This window comes from Myotis daubentonii, chromosome 9, assembly GCF_963259705.1.
Source record: "Myotis daubentonii chromosome 9, mMyoDau2.1, whole genome shotgun sequence".
Taxonomy (NCBI): Eukaryota; Metazoa; Chordata; class Mammalia; order Chiroptera; family Vespertilionidae; genus Myotis; species Myotis daubentonii.
In genome coordinates this window covers 48104048-48123132 of record NC_081848.1, presented here as the reverse complement: position 1 = coordinate 48123132, position 19085 = coordinate 48104048, and the positions used below count along the sequence as shown (strand labels likewise).

The 19085-nt window shown below is 47.7% G+C and overlaps 1 protein-coding gene across 2 annotated transcripts in view; it reads left to right on the top strand.

The window, feature by feature from the left end:
• TRIM66 (tripartite motif containing 66) overlaps positions 1-19085 on the top strand; it is a 57771-nt gene that overhangs the window by 32350 nt on the left and 6336 nt on the right. For both annotated transcript variants that reach the window (XM_059708821.1, XM_059708822.1), the window contains 11 exons: positions 616-1520; positions 3202-3363; positions 13446-13967; positions 14128-14320; positions 14850-14910; positions 15595-15769; positions 16066-16352; positions 16854-16980; positions 17312-17386; positions 17750-17902; positions 18477-18695. In XM_059708821.1, the coding sequence (XP_059564804.1) occupies positions 616-1520; positions 3202-3363; positions 13446-13967; positions 14128-14320; positions 14850-14910; positions 15595-15769; positions 16066-16352; positions 16854-16980; positions 17312-17386; positions 17750-17902; positions 18477-18695 (2879 nt within the window). The remainder of the gene's footprint in view (positions 1-615; positions 1521-3201; positions 3364-13445; positions 13968-14127; positions 14321-14849; positions 14911-15594; positions 15770-16065; positions 16353-16853; positions 16981-17311; positions 17387-17749; positions 17903-18476; positions 18696-19085) is intronic.

Below are 19085 nucleotides of genomic sequence, written 5' to 3'. Positions count from 1 at the left end.
TCTTCTTTGCTACTTCCCAGCACATTCCCTCCCTATCTCCAATGTTAATTTTTTTTTTTTTTTGTCTCAGTCTCTGTTGGGCTATTTTGTTAAAAAAAAAGAATGGGGTCAAATTCCTTTTTCACAGCAGCATAGCATTCCATTGTGAAGATGTACCACAGTTTTCCAAGCATAATCAATGGACACAGACACTAGCGGGGTGAGAGTTTGTGCCGAGGGTTTGGGGAGGCTGGGTGGAGGTCAATGGGGGAGAAAGGAGACAAAGGAGACGTATGTACTACTATTCATAATACTTTAAACAGTAAAAAAGAAAAGAAAGAATGGGTTCTCTTTGAGGGAGCCCATTGTTTCTCTAGTAGGATACAGAGTCAGGAATGAGCATCTGGTAAAAGCAGTGCTAATTTCTCAAATGTCCTAGGTCCCCAAAGCTGGTCCATACAGATTCAATTACTGGTCTCATTTAAGAATGAGTCTTAGAGATCAGGGGTTGAATTTCTTAATTTCTGCCTGGTATAGGTTTGTTGAATGATGTCTGTTGGTCCCAGGAGAAGGAGGTAGCAAGTAGGGAACAATTGCAGGTTACCTTTGGAAACTGTCTCTATTCTGAATTTCCAGGCTGCATAACCACAGAAGGTGGACAACTGTCTCGGACAGATACCCATGCGTATGGAAGTTTACAGGGGCCATCGTCCTTTTATCAAAGCCACCAGTCTCCAGTAGCTCAGCAAGAGGCTCTTAGCCACCCCTCACACAAGTTCCACTCTCCAGCACTGTGTTCCTCGTCTGTGTGCTGCTCCCACTGCTCCCCCGTCTCGCCCTCCCTTAAAGGCCAGGTCCCCCCACCCAGCCTACACCAAGCTCACAGCTTTCGGCAGCCCTCTGAGGTGGTGCCCCAGCAGCTGGGGTCACTGCAGTGCTCCACCCTGCTACCCAGAGAGAAAGAGCTGCCCTGCAACCCTCACCCACCAAAGCTGCTGCAGCCGTGGCTGGAAACCCAGCCCTCCGTGGAACCGGAGAGCACATCCCAGCGGCTGGGGCACCAGCTGACCTCCCAGCCGGTGTGCATTGTCCCCCCGCAGGATGTTCAGCCTGGAGCCCATGCCCAGCCCACCTTACAGACACCCTCGATCCAAGTCCAGTTTGGCCACCACCAGAAGCTGAAGCTCAGCCACTTTCAGCAGCAGCCACAGCAGCAGCTGCCACCTCCGCTACCTCTGCCACCCCCACCCCAGCAGCAGCCACCCGCACTTCTACCTCCATCCCAGCACCTGGCTTCTAGTCAGCATGAGAACCCTCCTGGGCCTGCCTGTTCCCAGAACGTGGACATAATGCACCACAAGTTCGAGCTGGAGGAAATGCAGAAGGACCTGGAGCTTCTCCTTCAGGCTCAACAGCCCAGCCTGCAACTGAGTCAGACCAAATCACCTCAGCATCTTCAGCAAACCATTGTGGGGCAGATCAACTACATTGTGAGGCAGCCAGCCCCCATCCAGTCCCAGACCCAGGAGGACACCGTGCAGGTGAGCCTTAGAATGGCTTGGGGTACATATTCGTCCCATCCTGGGATCACTCAGGAACACAGCCTCCCAACCACAGGGTGGCACACAGTCTCTTCACCTTAGGGTGGCCTTGAGCACAACCTTCACATTTCAAGACTGCCCTGGGTTCCACCTCCCATCTCGGGAACCTCCAGAGAACATAGCATCTAGTCCCAACATAGAATGGGGTCAACACTCCAGAGTGGCCTAACTCAGCCTTGTCCTCTTCTGTGACACCCGGAACCTTGTTCATGACTAGACCTTTCTGATCTGTGCTGGATTGCTACCAGTGCCATGGCAGAGAGAGGCTATCTCTTAAACCAGGGGTCCTCAAACTACGGCCCGCGGGCCACATGCAAATACAAATATTGTATTTGTTCCCGTTTTGTTTTTTTACTTCAAAATAAGATATGTGCAGTGTGCATAGGAATTTGTTCATAGTTTTTTTTTAAACTATAGTCCGGCCCTCCAACGGTCTGAGGGACAGTGAACTGGCCCCCTGTTTAAAAAGTTTGAGGACCCCTGTCTTAAACCTTTGTAACCTCCTCCCTTTCCTTGCTGGGAACTTATGAATCTCAGACAGGAGAAAGGGAGAACTTAAAGAGCAACGGAGTGTATGCGTTAGATGCTAGTGAGCAGCATCTTTTTTTTTTTCTTATTAAATTGGGGTGACATTGGTCAACATGAACATATAGGCTTCAGGTGTCGGTTTCTATGTTACAAGATCTGTATATAGCACCGGGGCAGCATCTTTATACCACTGCATAGCTATAGGCTTAAAATTTATTTCAAGCCTACTACGCTAGGTATGTTTTATAGACAGTGTATCATTTATCCTATCAACGGTGCTGTCAGGGAGGCATTGCCATCTGTATTTCATAGGTACAGAAGTGGAGGTCAAAGAGGGTGAGGAATTAACCTTGAGATCCTGAAACATAGTGATAGAACCAGGTCTTAGATCCAGGTCTGCGGACTCTGGAATGCCACAGAAGAGGCCTTGTTTTCTCCCTGGGGGATGATGAATGCTTCTCTCAGCTAAAAGCCAATCGAAGAGGTGCACTTTGACCTCTGGGATCTTTGCTGCCTTCTACATCTTCATTCTTAACTCTTGCTTTTCTCCCCCCCCACCCCCCCGAACTTCCTGTTGCAGCCCCCTTCTCTCTACTCACTTTTCCCATAGTGGTGTCTCCTTTAGATCTGTGATCACAGTTATATCTTCAAAGCAGCTCTACAGACTTTTACTTTATTACAAAATATAAGGCCTCACATTAATACTTAGTACTTTCAACTTTAGACCATGTTTCAAAGTTTTCCTCTGAGGTCAGTTTCTACGAGGGGATATAGACTAATCCTCATCATGGCAGTGAAGGGTCTAGGGTTCCTAGAGGACCACAAGTTAAATATAAGTCATAACTGTTATGACTGCTAAGGCGAATATGACAGAGTTAGTTCAGAATTCTCCTGGGGTTTTATCCTAAGACTGTTATTAGGATATATCTTAGGAAGAGTTTAGATAAGAGTATCTTTCTGAAAAAATTTTAAGCAGTTCACAGTGGTGGTAAGGGGGAGTGCAGGGTGGGCACTAACCCTGGGTACAGCTGCTGCTCCTGCTGCCGCTCCTCTCTGCAGTGAAAGCCACCCAAGTTTTTATTTTCTTCTACAGGCTACAGATGAGCCCCCAGCATCTGAAGTCCCAAAGCCAGCTCTCTCTCTTGACAAGAATACAGCTGCTAACTTGCCCCAGTCATCTGGGGAAGAAACCCCTCACAGTGTTCCCTCCCTGGACAGCACTGCCCAGCACTCCTCTCCAAATGTGGTGAGAAAGGTACTAACAGAGCCTGCTTTTCCTAACCATGTGGGACCCACTGGTAGCCAAGACCCCCGGGAGCTGGATGAGGAGGACGGGGCGGCGGGAGGAGTGGCCCTGTTCCATCCCTGGATGTTACACAGCCCTGACTCATGCCTTCTGTCCTAATGAGTCAGCAACATAAGTCCTCCTCACCCCATTTCCACCCCCACGTAGATACTTAAAATGGGACCAGCTAAGCTTCATTTAGAAAAGGGAAGAGCCAGTTTCCTGAACACTTACTCTGTGCCTAGAACTGTGCGTGTGCTTCACAAGCATCTCAGCCCGCCCAGCAGTTCTGTGAGGTGGGCATCCCCATTATATGGCTATGGAAGCCCCAGAGCTAGTAGATAAAAGGGCTGAGTTTTATTTAAAATGAGATCTGTCAGAATCCAAAGCCTGAACATAACTCTGCAATGGAAATGGTGAAAATATTTTATGTGACTCCACAACCCAACATTGATTGGCCTTGGAATTAGAATCAATGGAATTTGTTAGGTGAGTACAGAGATGTCCTGAGCATCTGGGGGCACTGAGATCTCTTAAAGATCAGCTACTGGAGCCCTCCCTGTGCACCCACCTCCCTGCTGGTTGGAAGTGTCAGTTACTGAACCCCACAACTCCTCAGCTGTCCTACTCTTACTGTCCTATACCCCCCACCCTTACAATCCTCCTAGCTGAAACCTCAGTACTGTGCCATGACCTCCACTCAGCCCTCCCTATGCACTTTGGCCCTTTTCATATTATCTATTGCCTTCTCTGGTCTGGTGCCCTTGGCACTCCTGGTGCTCCACTCAGCCCTGCCCCTGAAGCTCTGTCAGTTATTCTGTAGCCTTCCAGTCTGCACCCTCTGCCCCAGTTCACTAGTTGTTCTGTGTACCTACCCCCTCACCATGTTTCCCTAGCAGCACCAGTGCCATCTATGCTTAGGTCAATCTATCTCAGTGATATTTGAGAATTTAGAAAAGTAAGGCGTGGCCAAAATGAAATGTTAACTTAGAAATCCCTGATGACTCTTGAAGTCTGGATAGGTCTCTTGTATTAATGGTTTTTGGTTTATGCCTGTCCTGTCCTACCTGTTGAAATGCTTTGGCCTAGAGGCCATAGAGATGCTGTAAATAGGCCCCTTGTGGCTCTTAGGGGTATACTACTTGGGTCCTTAAATTCTTATACTTAGGCCAACTGCCTATCCATCCAAACATTTATTCACTCAATGTTAAAATAAATAAATACACACACACACACACACACACACACACACACAGTCTCCTAGTATGTGCTAAATATTTTTGCTAAGTGTCAGGCACACATTGGTGAATAGTCTCACACTGGAGTTTAAGGTCTAGCGGGAGAGATAGTTAAGCAACAACAATCAATTATGATAAAGTGCCGTGATAACTATTGGGGAATATAGAAGGAACACCTATCCCTGGGAGAGGGACTGTTCAGAGAAGATTCCTAGAGGACATGATTTTGAGCTGAGATTTGAAAGACAAGTTAGGCTGGTGAAAGAGGTAGGGGTGGGGGGCTAGAATAAACAGTCAAAATCAATGGCAAGTAGGAAGCTCCAGAAGTGAGAGAAAGCCTCGGGCACTTAGAGGGTCTCAGATAATTTGGCTTGGTAGGAACATGAGATGTACTGGGGGATGGGAGTGAAACCAGAGTCTGAGACCTTGTGAATTAAGCTCTGGAGTTGGCATCCAGTCTTGTGGGTTGTGAAGAGTGAATGAAGAATTTCTAGCAAGGAGGGATCTGGTTTGAATGAAATTTTAGAAAAGTCACTTTAGCTGCAGTAAGGGAGACCAAAATAGTACAGAGGAGAAATAGGAGAGGTTGAATGAAGTCAGTAGTGATGGGGCTAAAGAGGAAAAAAGGACTTCAAGAAAGCAGATTACAGGAGCTGTTTGTATTCAGAGCCTGATCAGCGATGGGAAGAGAGGGAAAGAAAGTCTTTTGGCTTAACACCTAGGTCTGTTCTGTCCCCCTGGTTTACCTTTCACTGAGATGGGAGCATGGGAAGAAGGTATATTTGGGGGGAGAAAAAAGTTATGTTTTGTACTGTTAATGGTCTTCTGTGGAAGCTGCATTAGAAGAAGAGCAAAAGGCAGGTAGCTGTAGATGTCAGTAGTTCAGAAGGAAGCATGGGAATTTCCTGTGTTCAAGTGGTAGTAGAAGTCATGCAGAAAATGTCACATCTTGTTTAATGAGTCTCAGTTCTGTTCCTAAACACAGGACAGAGGCAGAAAAGGAGATGAGCCACGAATAGGTTGGTAATGGGGTTAGTGAAGGTCCTAGGAACTCTAATTTCTCATTTTGAGCTGCCATGGCCCTTATCAACCTGGGCTCATGCAGAAATTTGTAGGGCAGGGGGCCCAAAATTTTTCAGATGTTTTATAGACTTCTTTATGGCTTGAACTCCTAGAAAAAGGAACACCAGGGTTGCCATTCTGGCCCAGAGGACCCTTTGGATCCACTTGACTGAGAGAGTCCTAATTAAATACAAAGCTACTTAAATAGGAAAAAGGGCTTTCTTTTTGAGGGCAGTCATTGCCTTGAGCCTGGAATTGGGCCAGGTTGAGGGTATGAAGATAACATTTTGAGCATCTTATCATTAAGTGATAATATTTTGTATATCATTTTCTGCTTTTTCTATAGATTTTTACATGGATTATTCATTTTGTCTCTTTGTTTATCTAGAAATACTATGAGCAAGCCACTCTCTTGCTCCCCTTTGAAAGATGTGGAAACTGAGACACAGAGAGGTTAAGTGACCCATCCAGGAGGTTATACAGTTGATTATTGGCAATGTTATGACCAAAGCACAGGTCTCTTATTCAACCCTGTGTTAGTGACTAGGTTAAATTTTCTGTCTTTGTGGACTGCAATGGAGGAGGCAGTACTTCATTTGGCCTCTCATGTGCTGGATTTTCCTGTCCTGATAATTGTTGACGTAGCCTGAGGCCTTAGTGGGGAGAGGTCTTAGGAGCCTAGTTTGGCCTTGGTTTTCTTTATCTGATAAAGGCTGTTTAGCCTCCAGCCCACTCCTCAGCCTGTACTGGCCTGCGTGCCAGGGAAGTCAGAAGCCTATCTGAAGGTCACAGACCAGGGGAACCTATGGCACCAGGCACCTCTCTGCGTGTTCCATGGGACTCTTTCATGCTCTGAGCTGCGCACTGGCTTTATGTCACCACAAGGAAGATTGTGGTTACAGAGGGCTGCTGTGCACAAGTACCTAGGACTTGGTACTAAGTGAGCTGATGCTAAAAGCAGATCTGGAAGTTCTAGAATGGGTTTTCTCGTGGCTTGAGCTCTGCGATCGCAGGAGCATTTTATCCACCACCTTCCCTGAATCCACCAGGATGTTTTGAAAGAAGGTTGACATTTGTCTGACACTAGCTGTTACCTATGCTTCTTAGTCTTGGTTTAGCTACTCTGAAGAAAGACCATGGCTACAGCTCTGCAGGAGAACCTCTTACCTCCCAAGTGAAACTGGAAGACACTTGATGGCTCCATTTCATACTTCTGAACGATTTGACTGCTGAGAAAGACACCCCCTTTATGCAAAGCTCTCATGGAGTCAAGCCTGGCGGCATCACAGGAAGCCCTGTCTGAGCCCCACTTCACCTGCAAGAGGGATCTCTCTTCTGCTCATAATGTGGCCCCAGATCTCTAACAGAGAACTTTGAGCCATCAGGATGCTGCTCATGGTTTGAGAGGAGTCTGGGATGTATTTTCAGTAAATGTTACTGAAGCAGTAGGCATTCCTGTAGTCCAGATGATGACTAAGAGTGATGCAGAAAGTAAAGGAGTATGACTCATACAAATAGCATTTATTACCATTATTAAAGCACTTTGATGCCTGAGCTCTAAATTTGATTCTTACAACTCAGTGAGATTCACATTAACCTGTGGAAAAAGGAATTAAAACCCAGAAGTGGGAAATGATGTGCTTAAACCCATACTCTAAACCAGGGGTGTGGAACCATTTCTCTGCCAAGGGCCATTTGGATATTTGGATAACATTATTCGTGGGCCATATAAAATCATCAATTAAAAACCTGCTATATTTGGTCAAACATTTAACTAACTCACCCCTAATGGCTTGGCAGACCCAGACCAAATGATTTTGTGGGCCTTATCTGGCCCATGGGCCGGACATACCCAGCCCTGCAGTCTAAACCCTGGCACAAGTGAGAAAATACTAGGCATCCTGTCTTCCTAGTCTTCCTAGTCTCCGAATCCACTGCCATGGATCAGATCATGGGGTCTCGACCTCAGCAACCATATTCTCCTCATTGCTAGCCCTGAGAGCAGCTGTTGCTCAGAATGTTCCTGAACAAAGTGCCTGATGAGGCTTTCTTAGGGCACAGCCTGTGTTAGCACATGTAGAACTTATACAGAGGTCTACTCTGTCCTACTCAGGAATCGAGGCAAACACTCCCCAGGCCTGGTTCCCTGAATCTAGCTCCCTCTGGGAAACCTGTCTCCTTAGCTCTAGCCTGGCTTGATTCACAGACCAAACTCAGGCCCTTTGCTTAGGTCACCTGGCCCATGAGAGAACAGGTTCTTGCCTGTAGGTCTTAAATTTCCTTACCCTTGCCTGGCCACAATACCTCTGACCTATTTCTCCAGCGTAACCAAGGATGCAGCCCCTCTAATAGTAGAACTATTTCGAGAGTTCTACTCATTCTTTCACTTCATATTCACTGGAATCCATTGATTCCTTTCCTCTTCCCCCTCAGGCTCTGAGATCCTCTTTGCTTTTTCTGTCTCTTATGATCATCAAGGCACTGGGTATTCTTTAGTTATCTCTTCACCACCCATGAATGTTTTCTCATTTGGCTTTGGTCAGTTAGCCTAAATCAGCATAGTTACAGCCACAGCAGCAGCCCTAATTTGTACAGAACGCTCATTGTCAACAAGAGCAGCGACTTCACTATAAAAAATCAGCTTGTGAAACCACTTGCTGGAAAGTTAGTTCCTTCCTCAGCTATCTGATTCAACTGTTTCAAGATCTACTATACTATTTTAAACCAGCCTACCTCGGAAGCTGCTGACGCACTCAAATATCCCAAGGATTTAATTCACAAATCTATTTACCGCTATCCTTGTCTCCTTATCTGTTTCCTTCAGCCAGAGTGAAGGCCTTCCGTGTGTTTCCCAGACACAACTGCCAAGTCACTGGTCCCTTCTCATACTGCCCATTTACACGGTGTGGTTAGTCTTAGACAGGTTTACTACTGAACAAAACCCTGAAACCAGAAGTGATCGGTCAAAGCTTCGGAGCAGCAGCAGAACACAGTGTCACGAACTCCACACATTATTTTCTGTATGAGACCATAAGCCCACACTCGGGTGTCTAGTCAGCAGTCTTGATCTAGAAAGCTTAGCTGTATGGTTTTCTTTGGAAATTACTTAGTTTTCTTACATTGCGGCAGTAAGCAGATCAGAAGCAGGGAGTCGGGCCTTCGATAATGGCAGCTAACACCTGGGGAAGGTGAGAAGCTTCACCCAGAAAAGTTGGGCGGTGTGAGTCCCAAGTTGACAAGCAACGCCCTGCATTCTCAGACGTTCCCTGAAGCACCACTGTCCTGCCCCAGTAAGAGGAGTTCATCAAAGTTCCTTTGTGTCACTAAAGAAATGGTCTCATTAGGCCCCATGTGCTCTATTTACTAAGACAAGCTAGTGTGTAAGGTGTTTCAGAAGTGCTCCCATTCAAAATAATAATTTTAAGGTATGTTTCAGATATCTCGAAAATGAATTTCTGTGGAATACCACCCCATCTACACTACTCTACCCCCAGCGCTATTGTCTTGCTGTAAACCTGAAATGGATATTAAACTCAGGGCATGTGCACTAAGTGTCTGTTTATTGCCTTCTCAATTCTGTCTTACGAGGGCACTGGCTTTTTAGCTAATGGCAGAAAATCAAGACCAGTCAGCAGGTTTTTAAGGCTGGGCTCAGGTTCCTAGTCTTGGGCCTACAGGGGCTTGGGAGATCTGGATAATCACTCTGTGTCTCAATCCCTTCCTAAAATGAAAGAACAGAGCTTCCTCTGATGGTTGACATCACCATGTGGCAATAATTAGAATAATAATGTTAACACATTGAACTCTAGAAAAAGATTTGTGCGGTGAGGCTGGGGAGAGGGAGGAGGCGCAGCAGGTAACAGCGCAGGGCAAGCAGGAAAGGCAGATTAAACAGGTGAAGGGTTGCATAGGTGACCAGTAGAAAAGGGTGAAAGTCAGACAATTCAGGGAAGTAGCAGGCCAGGCAAGTTGTGGAGGCAGGTGGTTCAGACGGGTAGATTATATACATTCTAGATGGGGTGATGCAGACAAATCATAGGTCAGGCAGATGCAAACAGAGATAAGGAGATAGAGATAAAGAGATAAGAGACAAGAAGAGGAAAGGGACAGGGACAGGAACATGCAGTTTGTGGGGAGAGAAAAATTAGGGGCAAGTGAGTATATGCTAGGTCAGAGAGGTAAGAGGGGCTCTTTAGGCTCAGGGCACTCTGCCCTCTTCCCCAAAGGTAACCTGAGTGGATTATCAGAATGAATGTTTTTGGCATTTTGACTTTGTTTGTTCCCTGAACTAGAAAATGTTCATTTTCACTTGAAAACCTCAAGTATACATTTTCCCCAATGAAATCTGAAGATTTTGTATGTAAAGATGAGATCAAGGTATCGGTTGTATACCTGCCAGCTTGGAAGTGTCAATCAATGATTGCCCTATACCAGTGATGGCGAACCTTTTGAGCTCGGCGTGTCAGCATTTTGAAAAACCCTAACTTAACTCTGGTGCCGTGTCACCTATAGAAATTTTTTGATATTTGCAATCATAGTAAAACAAAGACTTATATTTTTGATATTTATTTTATATATTTAAATGCCATTTAACAAAGAAAAATCAACCAAAAAAATGAGTTTGCGTGTCACCTCTGACACGCGTGTCATAGGTTCGCCATCACTGCGGCCTATACAGACTTGAAAGCAGGCCATAGGCTTACGTTTCTCATTTAACCTGTGAACAGTCGTGGTGCAGAGAGGGCAGGTGGCATCATCTCCACTGACAGTTGAGCTCCTGTGTGTGAGACACCAAATGCCAGGTGTGGCCACATTCCCAAGCCCTTCTCCAATGCGAGCATGTGTTTCAGAAGCCCTTTCCTTCCTTGCAGGCCCTAGAGACTCAGCCTGCTTTCCTGGCCCTGAAAGTAGACCCTCCCCTTACCCCTCTACTCACCTAGTAGCCCTGGCAGGAGAGTAGGATGGAGGTTCTCAACTCATCTCTTTCTTTCTATACATGAAATGAGTACCTTTTGCAGCCTGCCTTTCACTCCAGAGAGACAGATAAAGCATCTTAAAATAACTAATACTCAGCAAATACCGGTTCCGGAAATGCCACTGTGTTTGTACAGCCTGTAGAAACGGAGTCGGGGCTGGCTTCCTTATGGCACTTGCTCTGAGTCTCTACTCAGAATCCCCCAGGGACATGTCCCAGGTTCTTGTTACCACTGCCAGAGCTTCACCCGCCTCCCGATGGCCTTAGCCTCCTTGAGATTGGCTGTAGATACGGAGGCAAAAGAGACCGGTCTTGTCTGCAGTATCTTAGGGCGCGTTACTGATCTTGCACTGTTATGATACTGTTACGGGTGTGTATGGAAGCAGGTCCATCAGGTCCAGGTTAAAATAAACTGTCGCAGTTTCCACAATTCTTCCACGGCTCAGTGTGCATGCCCTGCTCTCCTCTATTATTATATTAACTCACATTGCATGATATGCAGTAAGTAACCAGGACAGGGGAGTGTGATTTTCTCCCCACGAATCTGGAAAGTTTTGTCTTGGGGAATTTAATTTTGTGTACAGCTTGTGACATATTGCACTGACATATTACTTGGCATGGGTCCAGGTGGATTTTGGTGTTCTCCCCCCCCCCTTTATTGATTAAGGTATTACAAATGTGTCCTTATCCCCTCATTGCGGATCTTGGTGTTCTTAGTGCATGGCACGAAGGGTCTCACTGAAAGGCAGAGAGCCATCTGTGTAGTCGGTAGATGAAATGAACACCAGCACTGCATTAAATATGCATGTCAAATCGGAAAAGGTGAAAAAATCTAGCTCCAAGGACTAGATGGTCCTAGGTAACAGAAGGGAATGCAATCATCATCGGGTATTCTTGTCCATAGGCAAAAAATATAGAATAATAGAAAGCTATGGTAGTACATAACCAGGACAACAAAGGGGTGATTGAGATAGCCCTTGTTTTTTTGTTTTTTTTTTTAATCGCAGTCCCTTAAACTGTGCTCCATGCCTAGTCTGCCAAATTTGGTTTGCGCATTCTCCCCATCCTTCTTTCTTTTCAACCCTTCTTACCTATAAGAAAGAGACTTTACCAGTGGTTCTCAACCTTCTGGCCCTTTAAATACAGTTCCTCATGTTGTGACCTAACCATAAAATTATTTTCGTTGCTACTTCATAACTGTAATGTTGTTACTGTTATCAATCGTAATGTAAATACCTGATATGCAGGAAGTTTAGGCGACCCCTGTGAAAGGGTCGTTTGACAGCCAAAGGGGTCACGACCCACAGGTTGAGACCGCTGCTTTAGACTATAGAGGAAATTGAGCCCTTTTTTTTAATGAAGACTATTGAACTACCAAGGAACATATAAAAAGCAAACTTTTCTGTGGAGACGCAGAGGGTATTTAGCTTATTTGCTTTTAAAATTGAGAATTAAGAATAGAAAATATAGACTTTGCTAAAACAATAAGGGAAATGAGTTGGGAGGGAAGAGAAAAAGATGATAAGAACAAGGAAACAGGAGAGGAAGAGAGAAGAAGGTTAGGGGGAGAAGGAGCAGGTGAAGGAAGGACAGAGAGGGAAGAAGAGTATGGCAGTGGGAGGGGAAAGGAGGAAGCATAGAGAAGGGTAGTGGCAGACAGGCCAGGATTAAGAGTGTGGCTTCAGTGCCGGAGATCTGGATTCTAAATCTACAGAAGTCCTACCTAGTGGTGAAATGCTGAAAGGATTCCCCCTGAAGTCAGGAATGAGACTGGGATGGCTACTCCAACTGCTTCTATTTAACTTGGTACTGGAGGTCTGAGCTAGTGGAGTAAGGCAAGAAAAACAAACATAAGGAAAGGAAGACATAAAACTTACTATTCACAGATGACATGATTTGTGTGCACAGAAAAACCCCAAAGTGACTTTAACAAGGTCTCTGGATAGAAGGTCCGTAGACAAAAATGAATTGTATTTCTATATGTGAGCACAAATAAAAAGAAATGGAAATTTACAAAATTAGGTTTCCAATAACATTAAAAAGAAAACCAAAAAACTGCAGATGCCTTTCTGGATGGAGGTTCTCAACTCCCCTCTTTCTTCCTGTTCATGAAATGAATAACTTGTCTTAATATTCTGCAGCGTTTCCTCCAGTGTAAACTTAGGGTCACAGTAGCAATAACAACGATAATAGCAGCAGCTGGGTTTATTGAGTACCTGCAATATGCCAGACATTGTTCCAAATGCTTACATGGATTCTTTCTTTTGGCCTTTACAGCAACCCTTTAATGTTTGTTGTGAGGATTAAATGATGAAATGTATGTAAAGCACTCAGCAAATTGCCTTGCATATAATACATTCTTAATAAATTTTAGCAATATAAAAACAATCATTATGTTAGAGAGGTGCATAGACTCAGTTGTTAGTAGAACTAAGCTGCTATTCATTTGGCTTAAGATTTGTGGAATAAACAGTCATGCATTATTGTTATTTAAAACATTTTTTTAATAGCTCATTATTTATTTAGTCAGGCACTGCTCATGGGTCTATGAATGCAGAGGGTAAGCAAGATAGATAAAAATCCATGCCCTGATGGAGTTTACAGTTTGGAGGGGAAGCAGACATTAGTATCAAATGGTGCCACAGACTGTGCTATTAGAATAAAGTACAGGGATTTATGAGAGCATAAAAGGGGGGAGCTGGTATGGGCTACCTCTCCCCTTTCCCTCTACCATCCCCAGCTAACAGCCTCGCTCTGCCCTGTCTTTGCTCCTGCAGCACTCCACCTCTGTGAGCATCATGGGCTTTTCCAACACTGTGGAGATGGAGCTGTCATCTACGAGGCTGGCGAAGGCCCTAGAGCCGCAGATCAAGAGTGTGAGCAGCCTGACAGCTGCCCCTCTTCAGGCAGTACCAGGCCTGCTGAGTGCCCCCCCACCGACTGTGTCCAGCCTGACAAGCAGACAAAACCAGGCTCTGTCCAGCCTGACAGGCAGTCACCTGCAGACAATGCCCAGCCTCATGCGTGGCACAGCCCGGTCCATGCCCAGTCTGATTAGTGAGGCCTCCCAGGCCGTCACAAACCGGGCAAGTAATTATGGTCAGGCCGAGCCCAACCTGATGTCTGGTCCCAGCCAGGCCGTGCCAAGCCTGGCAATTTGTCCTCTGCAGAGTACGCCTCCGGCTTCTGACGTGCAGCCCAACACTGGAGCCAGTGGCAGTCCTGGCCCTGGCCGAGCTGCAGGGGGCCTGCGCCCTGGCGATGGGGCTGACCCCTCCATGGGGAACACCCTCTGTAAGGTAAGTCCTGGGAAAATGCCATTCAACTATCTCTGCTCATCACGGGGCAAAAGGGTGGCCCCTGAAGGCCTTATCCTGGCTTTCACTTAACAGCTCTGTGACCACTAACAGCAGAAATGTCTGATTTCTTTGTTTTTTCTTGGCCTTTTACTTTTGAAAGATGGAAAGTGAAGATTCCACCCATTTCAATGACTCTTTGGGACAAGATCCCACAGGCCCTGGTCTAGATGTTTCCAAGGACTTGCCTGTCCCCTCAGAACTGGAGGAACCAATTAACCTCTCTGTGAAAAAACCACCTGTGGTCTCAGTGGTCAAAACATCCGTGGCTCTGCAGCAGTACCAGAACCTAAAAGGTGAGACTCCTGTGAGCAACCTGCTCTCATGCTGGCCACAAACCTGAGCGAATGGGCTCAGCATTTCCAGGGGGGTGGAGGTAGCAGCCAGGCTCTGGGCCGGAGGGAGCAGTGTTCCTCTCTCAGGCTAACTTCACTTCTCTCCTCCAGAACTGATTTATTGATTCCTGTTCTGTTTCCCTCGCTGTGGCCATGGCTGATTCAGGCATGGCCAAGACTTAGCCTCCTTGTAACATTCCCCATGCAAACGGTTCTGGGGGCCTGAGTTATAGGTAAGGGGTAACCGGAAGAATGCACCCCAGAAAGGCTAGCCTTGGCAGATTAAGGAAAAGAGCGTGTCTGACTTTGGAGTCAGGTAGATCTAAGTTAGAAAACCAGCCATGGAAGGACTGTCACCACTATGAATGATAACCGTGTATGTAACTATTGTATGAGAGGTGTGTGGCCAAAGATATGAGTGGCAGATATGAGTGTGGGTGACAGGAGATGTTGTCATAAATATGTCACAGGTATTTGTCTTTTGCCTTAGAGTATGAGAATGTTGAACAAGGAGCCCTAGAGCTGGATACAAAAGAGAACCAGAGTATCAGGTAAGAGATTCTTGGCCCAACCTTTTTCTCCCCCCCCCCCCCGCCCCCACCGCCAAGGTTCAGGTCCTGGGAGGCTGGCACAGAAGTAAGCATCTTTGATGACTTCACTAGAAGCAGATGTTTGCCTGCAACTGTTTTCTTCAACCCCTAGACCTGCAAATGGGGTCTGTGTGGGCGGGTGTCTGGAATTTTGTGGAAGGATGTTGTGGCTCCTGCACCATGAGGCATGCTCTGTGTGCAGTCCTCCCTCTTCATGGATCCCTTTCTTGGGCCAAAGGGTTTCCCAGAGGCTGACAGGGTCTGGCCAGGCAGAGCTGGGCAGGAGGGCAAAATATGGGCCTGTCGAGGGTTGGATGGAGATCTTTTTGTAAAATTAAATATATTTTTATTAATTTCAGAGAGGAAGGGAGAGGGAGAGACAGAAATATGAATGATGAGAGATCGATTGCCTCCTGCATGCCCCACACTGGGGAATCGAGCCTGCAACCTTGGCATGTGGCCTGACCTGGAATCGAACCATGATCTTCTGGTTCATAGGTTGACGCTTAACCACTGGGCCACACCGGCCGAGCATGGGGGAGATTTTGAGCAGCAATTTAGTTGTGGGATCCTGGATGAACCCTATTTAGAGGTTGGGGCCAGAGGAGGTTCCCACTGAGACCCAGGGTATCTCTCTTGCCATAGATCGTACAATAGTGAGTCCAAGATTCCCTATGTGCGACTAGAACGACTCAAGATCCGTGCTTCCTCCTCGGGAGAGATGCCTGTGTTTAAGTTGAAGCCACAGGAGAATGATCAGGATGGGAGCTTCCTGTTGATCATCGAGTATGGCAATGAGTCCTCCAGCATGTCCATTAAGGTACCACTTTGCTCTGCTTTGGCCTTGAACCTCCTTTCTCTTTGCTACTGGCAGAATTCTGGCTCTGGCTCTGTCCTGCGTCTCTGAGTGGGGCTTCAGCTTGGCCAGACTTTGTTCCTTGCTGCAGTGGCCTGTGAGATGCACATTAGGAGTGAGCTGCAGCAGTCATGGGGCTTGGCGGGCTTGTGGTCCTGGATAAAGTCAGTGTTCAGAGATTGTTAATCCCTCCCCTCCTTCTCTCCCTCAACCACCTACTGGTGCTGTAGCTATTGGCTCAGACTCACTTCTTTTCCAAGGTCAGTCAGAACACCCTGCCTGATGCCAGCCAGGCCCCAAGTCTGGGAGGAAGGAAGGTCACTGTCACATCTCTGGGGCAGCAGTCACCAGAGGTGGAGGGGGCATCTCCCGAAGAACACAGACTCGCTCCTCGAGCTCCTGGAGCCAAGAAGGGGCCGCCAGCACCAATAGAGAATGAGGACTTCTGTGCTGTGTGCCTCAATGGGGGAGAGTTGCTGTGCTGTGACCGCTGCCCCAAAGTGTACCACCTTTCCTGCCACTTGCCAGCCTTGCTCAGCTTCCCAGGGTGAGTCGTGCCAATCCAGGGCTATCACCTGGCTGGCGGAGGTAGGGTGGGGTGGGGTGCGGGGGAGATCTTCCAAGGATGATTATTTCAGGCCTGGCCCTCGGAGCTCCCTCTGGTGGGCTTCCCCTCCTCTCTGAGCCTGCATGAATGAGTTAGTGATCCTGTAGCTGTGTTCCTTCTGCACACAGAAAAGTGGGTGGTTGAAATTCAGGTGGCTTCCTTTCCTTTTCTGTTCCCAGCTTCACCCTGCAAACAGATTGTCCCTATACTCCTGTCTCTGCCCTGTTACAAATTCTCTTTCCTTGCATTCACTAAATCCCAAGTTATTGAATTTCTCTCAAGCTTTTGGCTCGGAAACCATTCCCTACAGTGTAGGGCTAGGGACTCAGCTTTCCAGTGCCCCTCTTTCCCCCTACACACGCCTGTCTTGGGGCACAGGGACAGGGGAGGGAGCTCTGGGCAATGTGTTGAAGTCTAACGTGGCCTCACCCGTCTCTGCAGGGGAGACTGGGTGTGTACCTTGTGCCGCAGCCTGACCCAGCCCGAGATGGAATACGACTGTGAGAATGCCCGCTATAACCAGCCTGGAAGCTGGGCCCCTCCTGGCCTGGGCATATCTGACCAGAAGGTAGGGCGTGGTCTCTGGGAAAAGGCTCCAGGCCTGCAGCAGCCTCCCTGTGCTAATAGGGGCTGAGGCCTTTCTGAGGGGCTGAGAGGCTTCTCCTGGTACCTCTCTTTGGGGTATGCCTTGCAGTTTGGCCCATTGGGAGTTGCTAGGATTTTCCTCCTGCCCACTGTTTTCTTCTGGCCTGGAAGGCTGAACTGTACCCCTTAGTATGGTGGCTCATACCCTGTGGAGCAGAGCCAACCCCATTAGAGTTCTCAGGGTCACTGTCTTTAGTTCTTATTGAGGTCGGACCAGAACAAAGTCACACTGTTGCCAATTCTGATCTCTGCAGAAGTGTGAGAAGCTGGTACTGTCCTTGTGCTGCAATAGCCTCAGCCTGCCTTTCCACGAACCTGTCAGCCCTCTGGTAAGGAAGGCCTTGCTGTTTCTGCCTGCCACTGTGCTCTCTGCTCAGAGGGCCCTGGGGCGGGGGGAAGATCACCATGGTACCCATGTGGGCTCAGAGCACAGCCACTAGAAGTGGATGGTCCAGGAGACCAGGGGGCCATGGCCAGTACAGCCCCTCCCACCCCAATGCTGCTACAACAGACCTGACTTGACAAGTAGAGCATTTCTCCTCTTCGCTTTCTCTTTGTCTTCCTTCCCCACACGTTTCTTCTTGCTGACTTTCTCTTTCTTATGTTCTTTCACTTCTTCTCCACTCATTCTCCATCTCTTCTTTTTTCTTATCTTCACGTCTCTCTTCCTGCTTGGGCTTCTTCTCCGCCAGGCCCGGCATTACTACCAGATTATCAAGAGGCCCATGGACCTGTCAATCATCCGGAGGAGGCTGCAGAAGAAGGATCCAGCTCACTACACCACCCCGGAGGAGGTGGTGTCAGACGTGCGCCTCATGTTCTGGAACTGTGCTAAGTTCAATTATGTATGTCTTGCCTGTTTGACCTCTCCCCTGTTTCCCAGGACCCCAAGATTGTCATAGCTGGGTGGCGTATCCGGTTGGTCCTGGGCCGCCATGAGGACTTGGGAGTAGACCTCTGGGGGCCTGCTGTGGTAGTGATTGTTTAAAAACTCTCTCCCACATGTGGCCTCAGCATGGGCTCGGAGGGGTGGTGGTGCTGGTGCCTGGCCACCTGTGGGAACTGTCAGGGTCATTTCTGTTTAAGAACTGATACCAAACTGGTTATTCTGAGTCCTGAGGGGAAAAACAGATTTCCAGACATCCAGGAGACCCAGCTAGGCTTTATGGTCTCTGTATAGCTCTTGAGAGGCCTGGAAGAGATGAGCTGGTGGAAAGAGGCTAGGCTAGTGGTTGGCAAACTGCGGCCCCTTGAGTGTGGCTCTTCCACAAAATACCACGTGCAGGCGCACACGTACAGTGCGATTGAAACTTCGTGGCCACACTCAAGGGGCCAAAGAGCCGCATGTGGCTCGCGAGCCGCAGTTTGCCGACCACTGGGCTAGACCATCACTGCTTTTCTCCCTCCCCCCCACCCCAGCCTGATTCTGAGGTTGCAGAGGCCGGCCGCTGCCTGGAAGTATTCTTTGAAGGCTGGTTGAAGGAGATCTACCCAGGGAAACAGTTCGCCCAGCCGAGGCAAGAAGACTCAGACTCCGAGGAGGTGTCTAGTGAGAGTGGCTGTTCCACTCCCCAGGGCTTCCCGTGGCCCCACTACATGCAGGAGGGCATCCAACCCAAGAGGCGGCGGCGACACATGGTAAATAGTTGCTGCCAGCTGGCAGGCAGATGGGTGGGTGGGTGATTGGGCAGGGACGGGGCACCTGAGCAACATGTATAAGAGCAACCTAGAGTGAAGCTGGTGGAACAGGAGAGTGGTGACAATGAACCCTCACTTCCACTCCCTTAGTCTAAAAGGCAGGCAGGGCAATGCGGGGCTCATCAACTCCAATTATCCCCGAGGTTTAAATTTCAGAGAGGTAGATGTACTTCCTCAGGGTCACTCAGTAAATTAACGGCAGAATCGAGGTCTGCTGACTCTCAGAGCCTGGTTTCAACTTGGGCGGGTCTCACCTTTGGGAGAAAGGAAGGGATCTTTTCAGGACCTTGGTGTAGAGAAGGAAGGAGAGGTGTTGCTTGCAACAAAGAG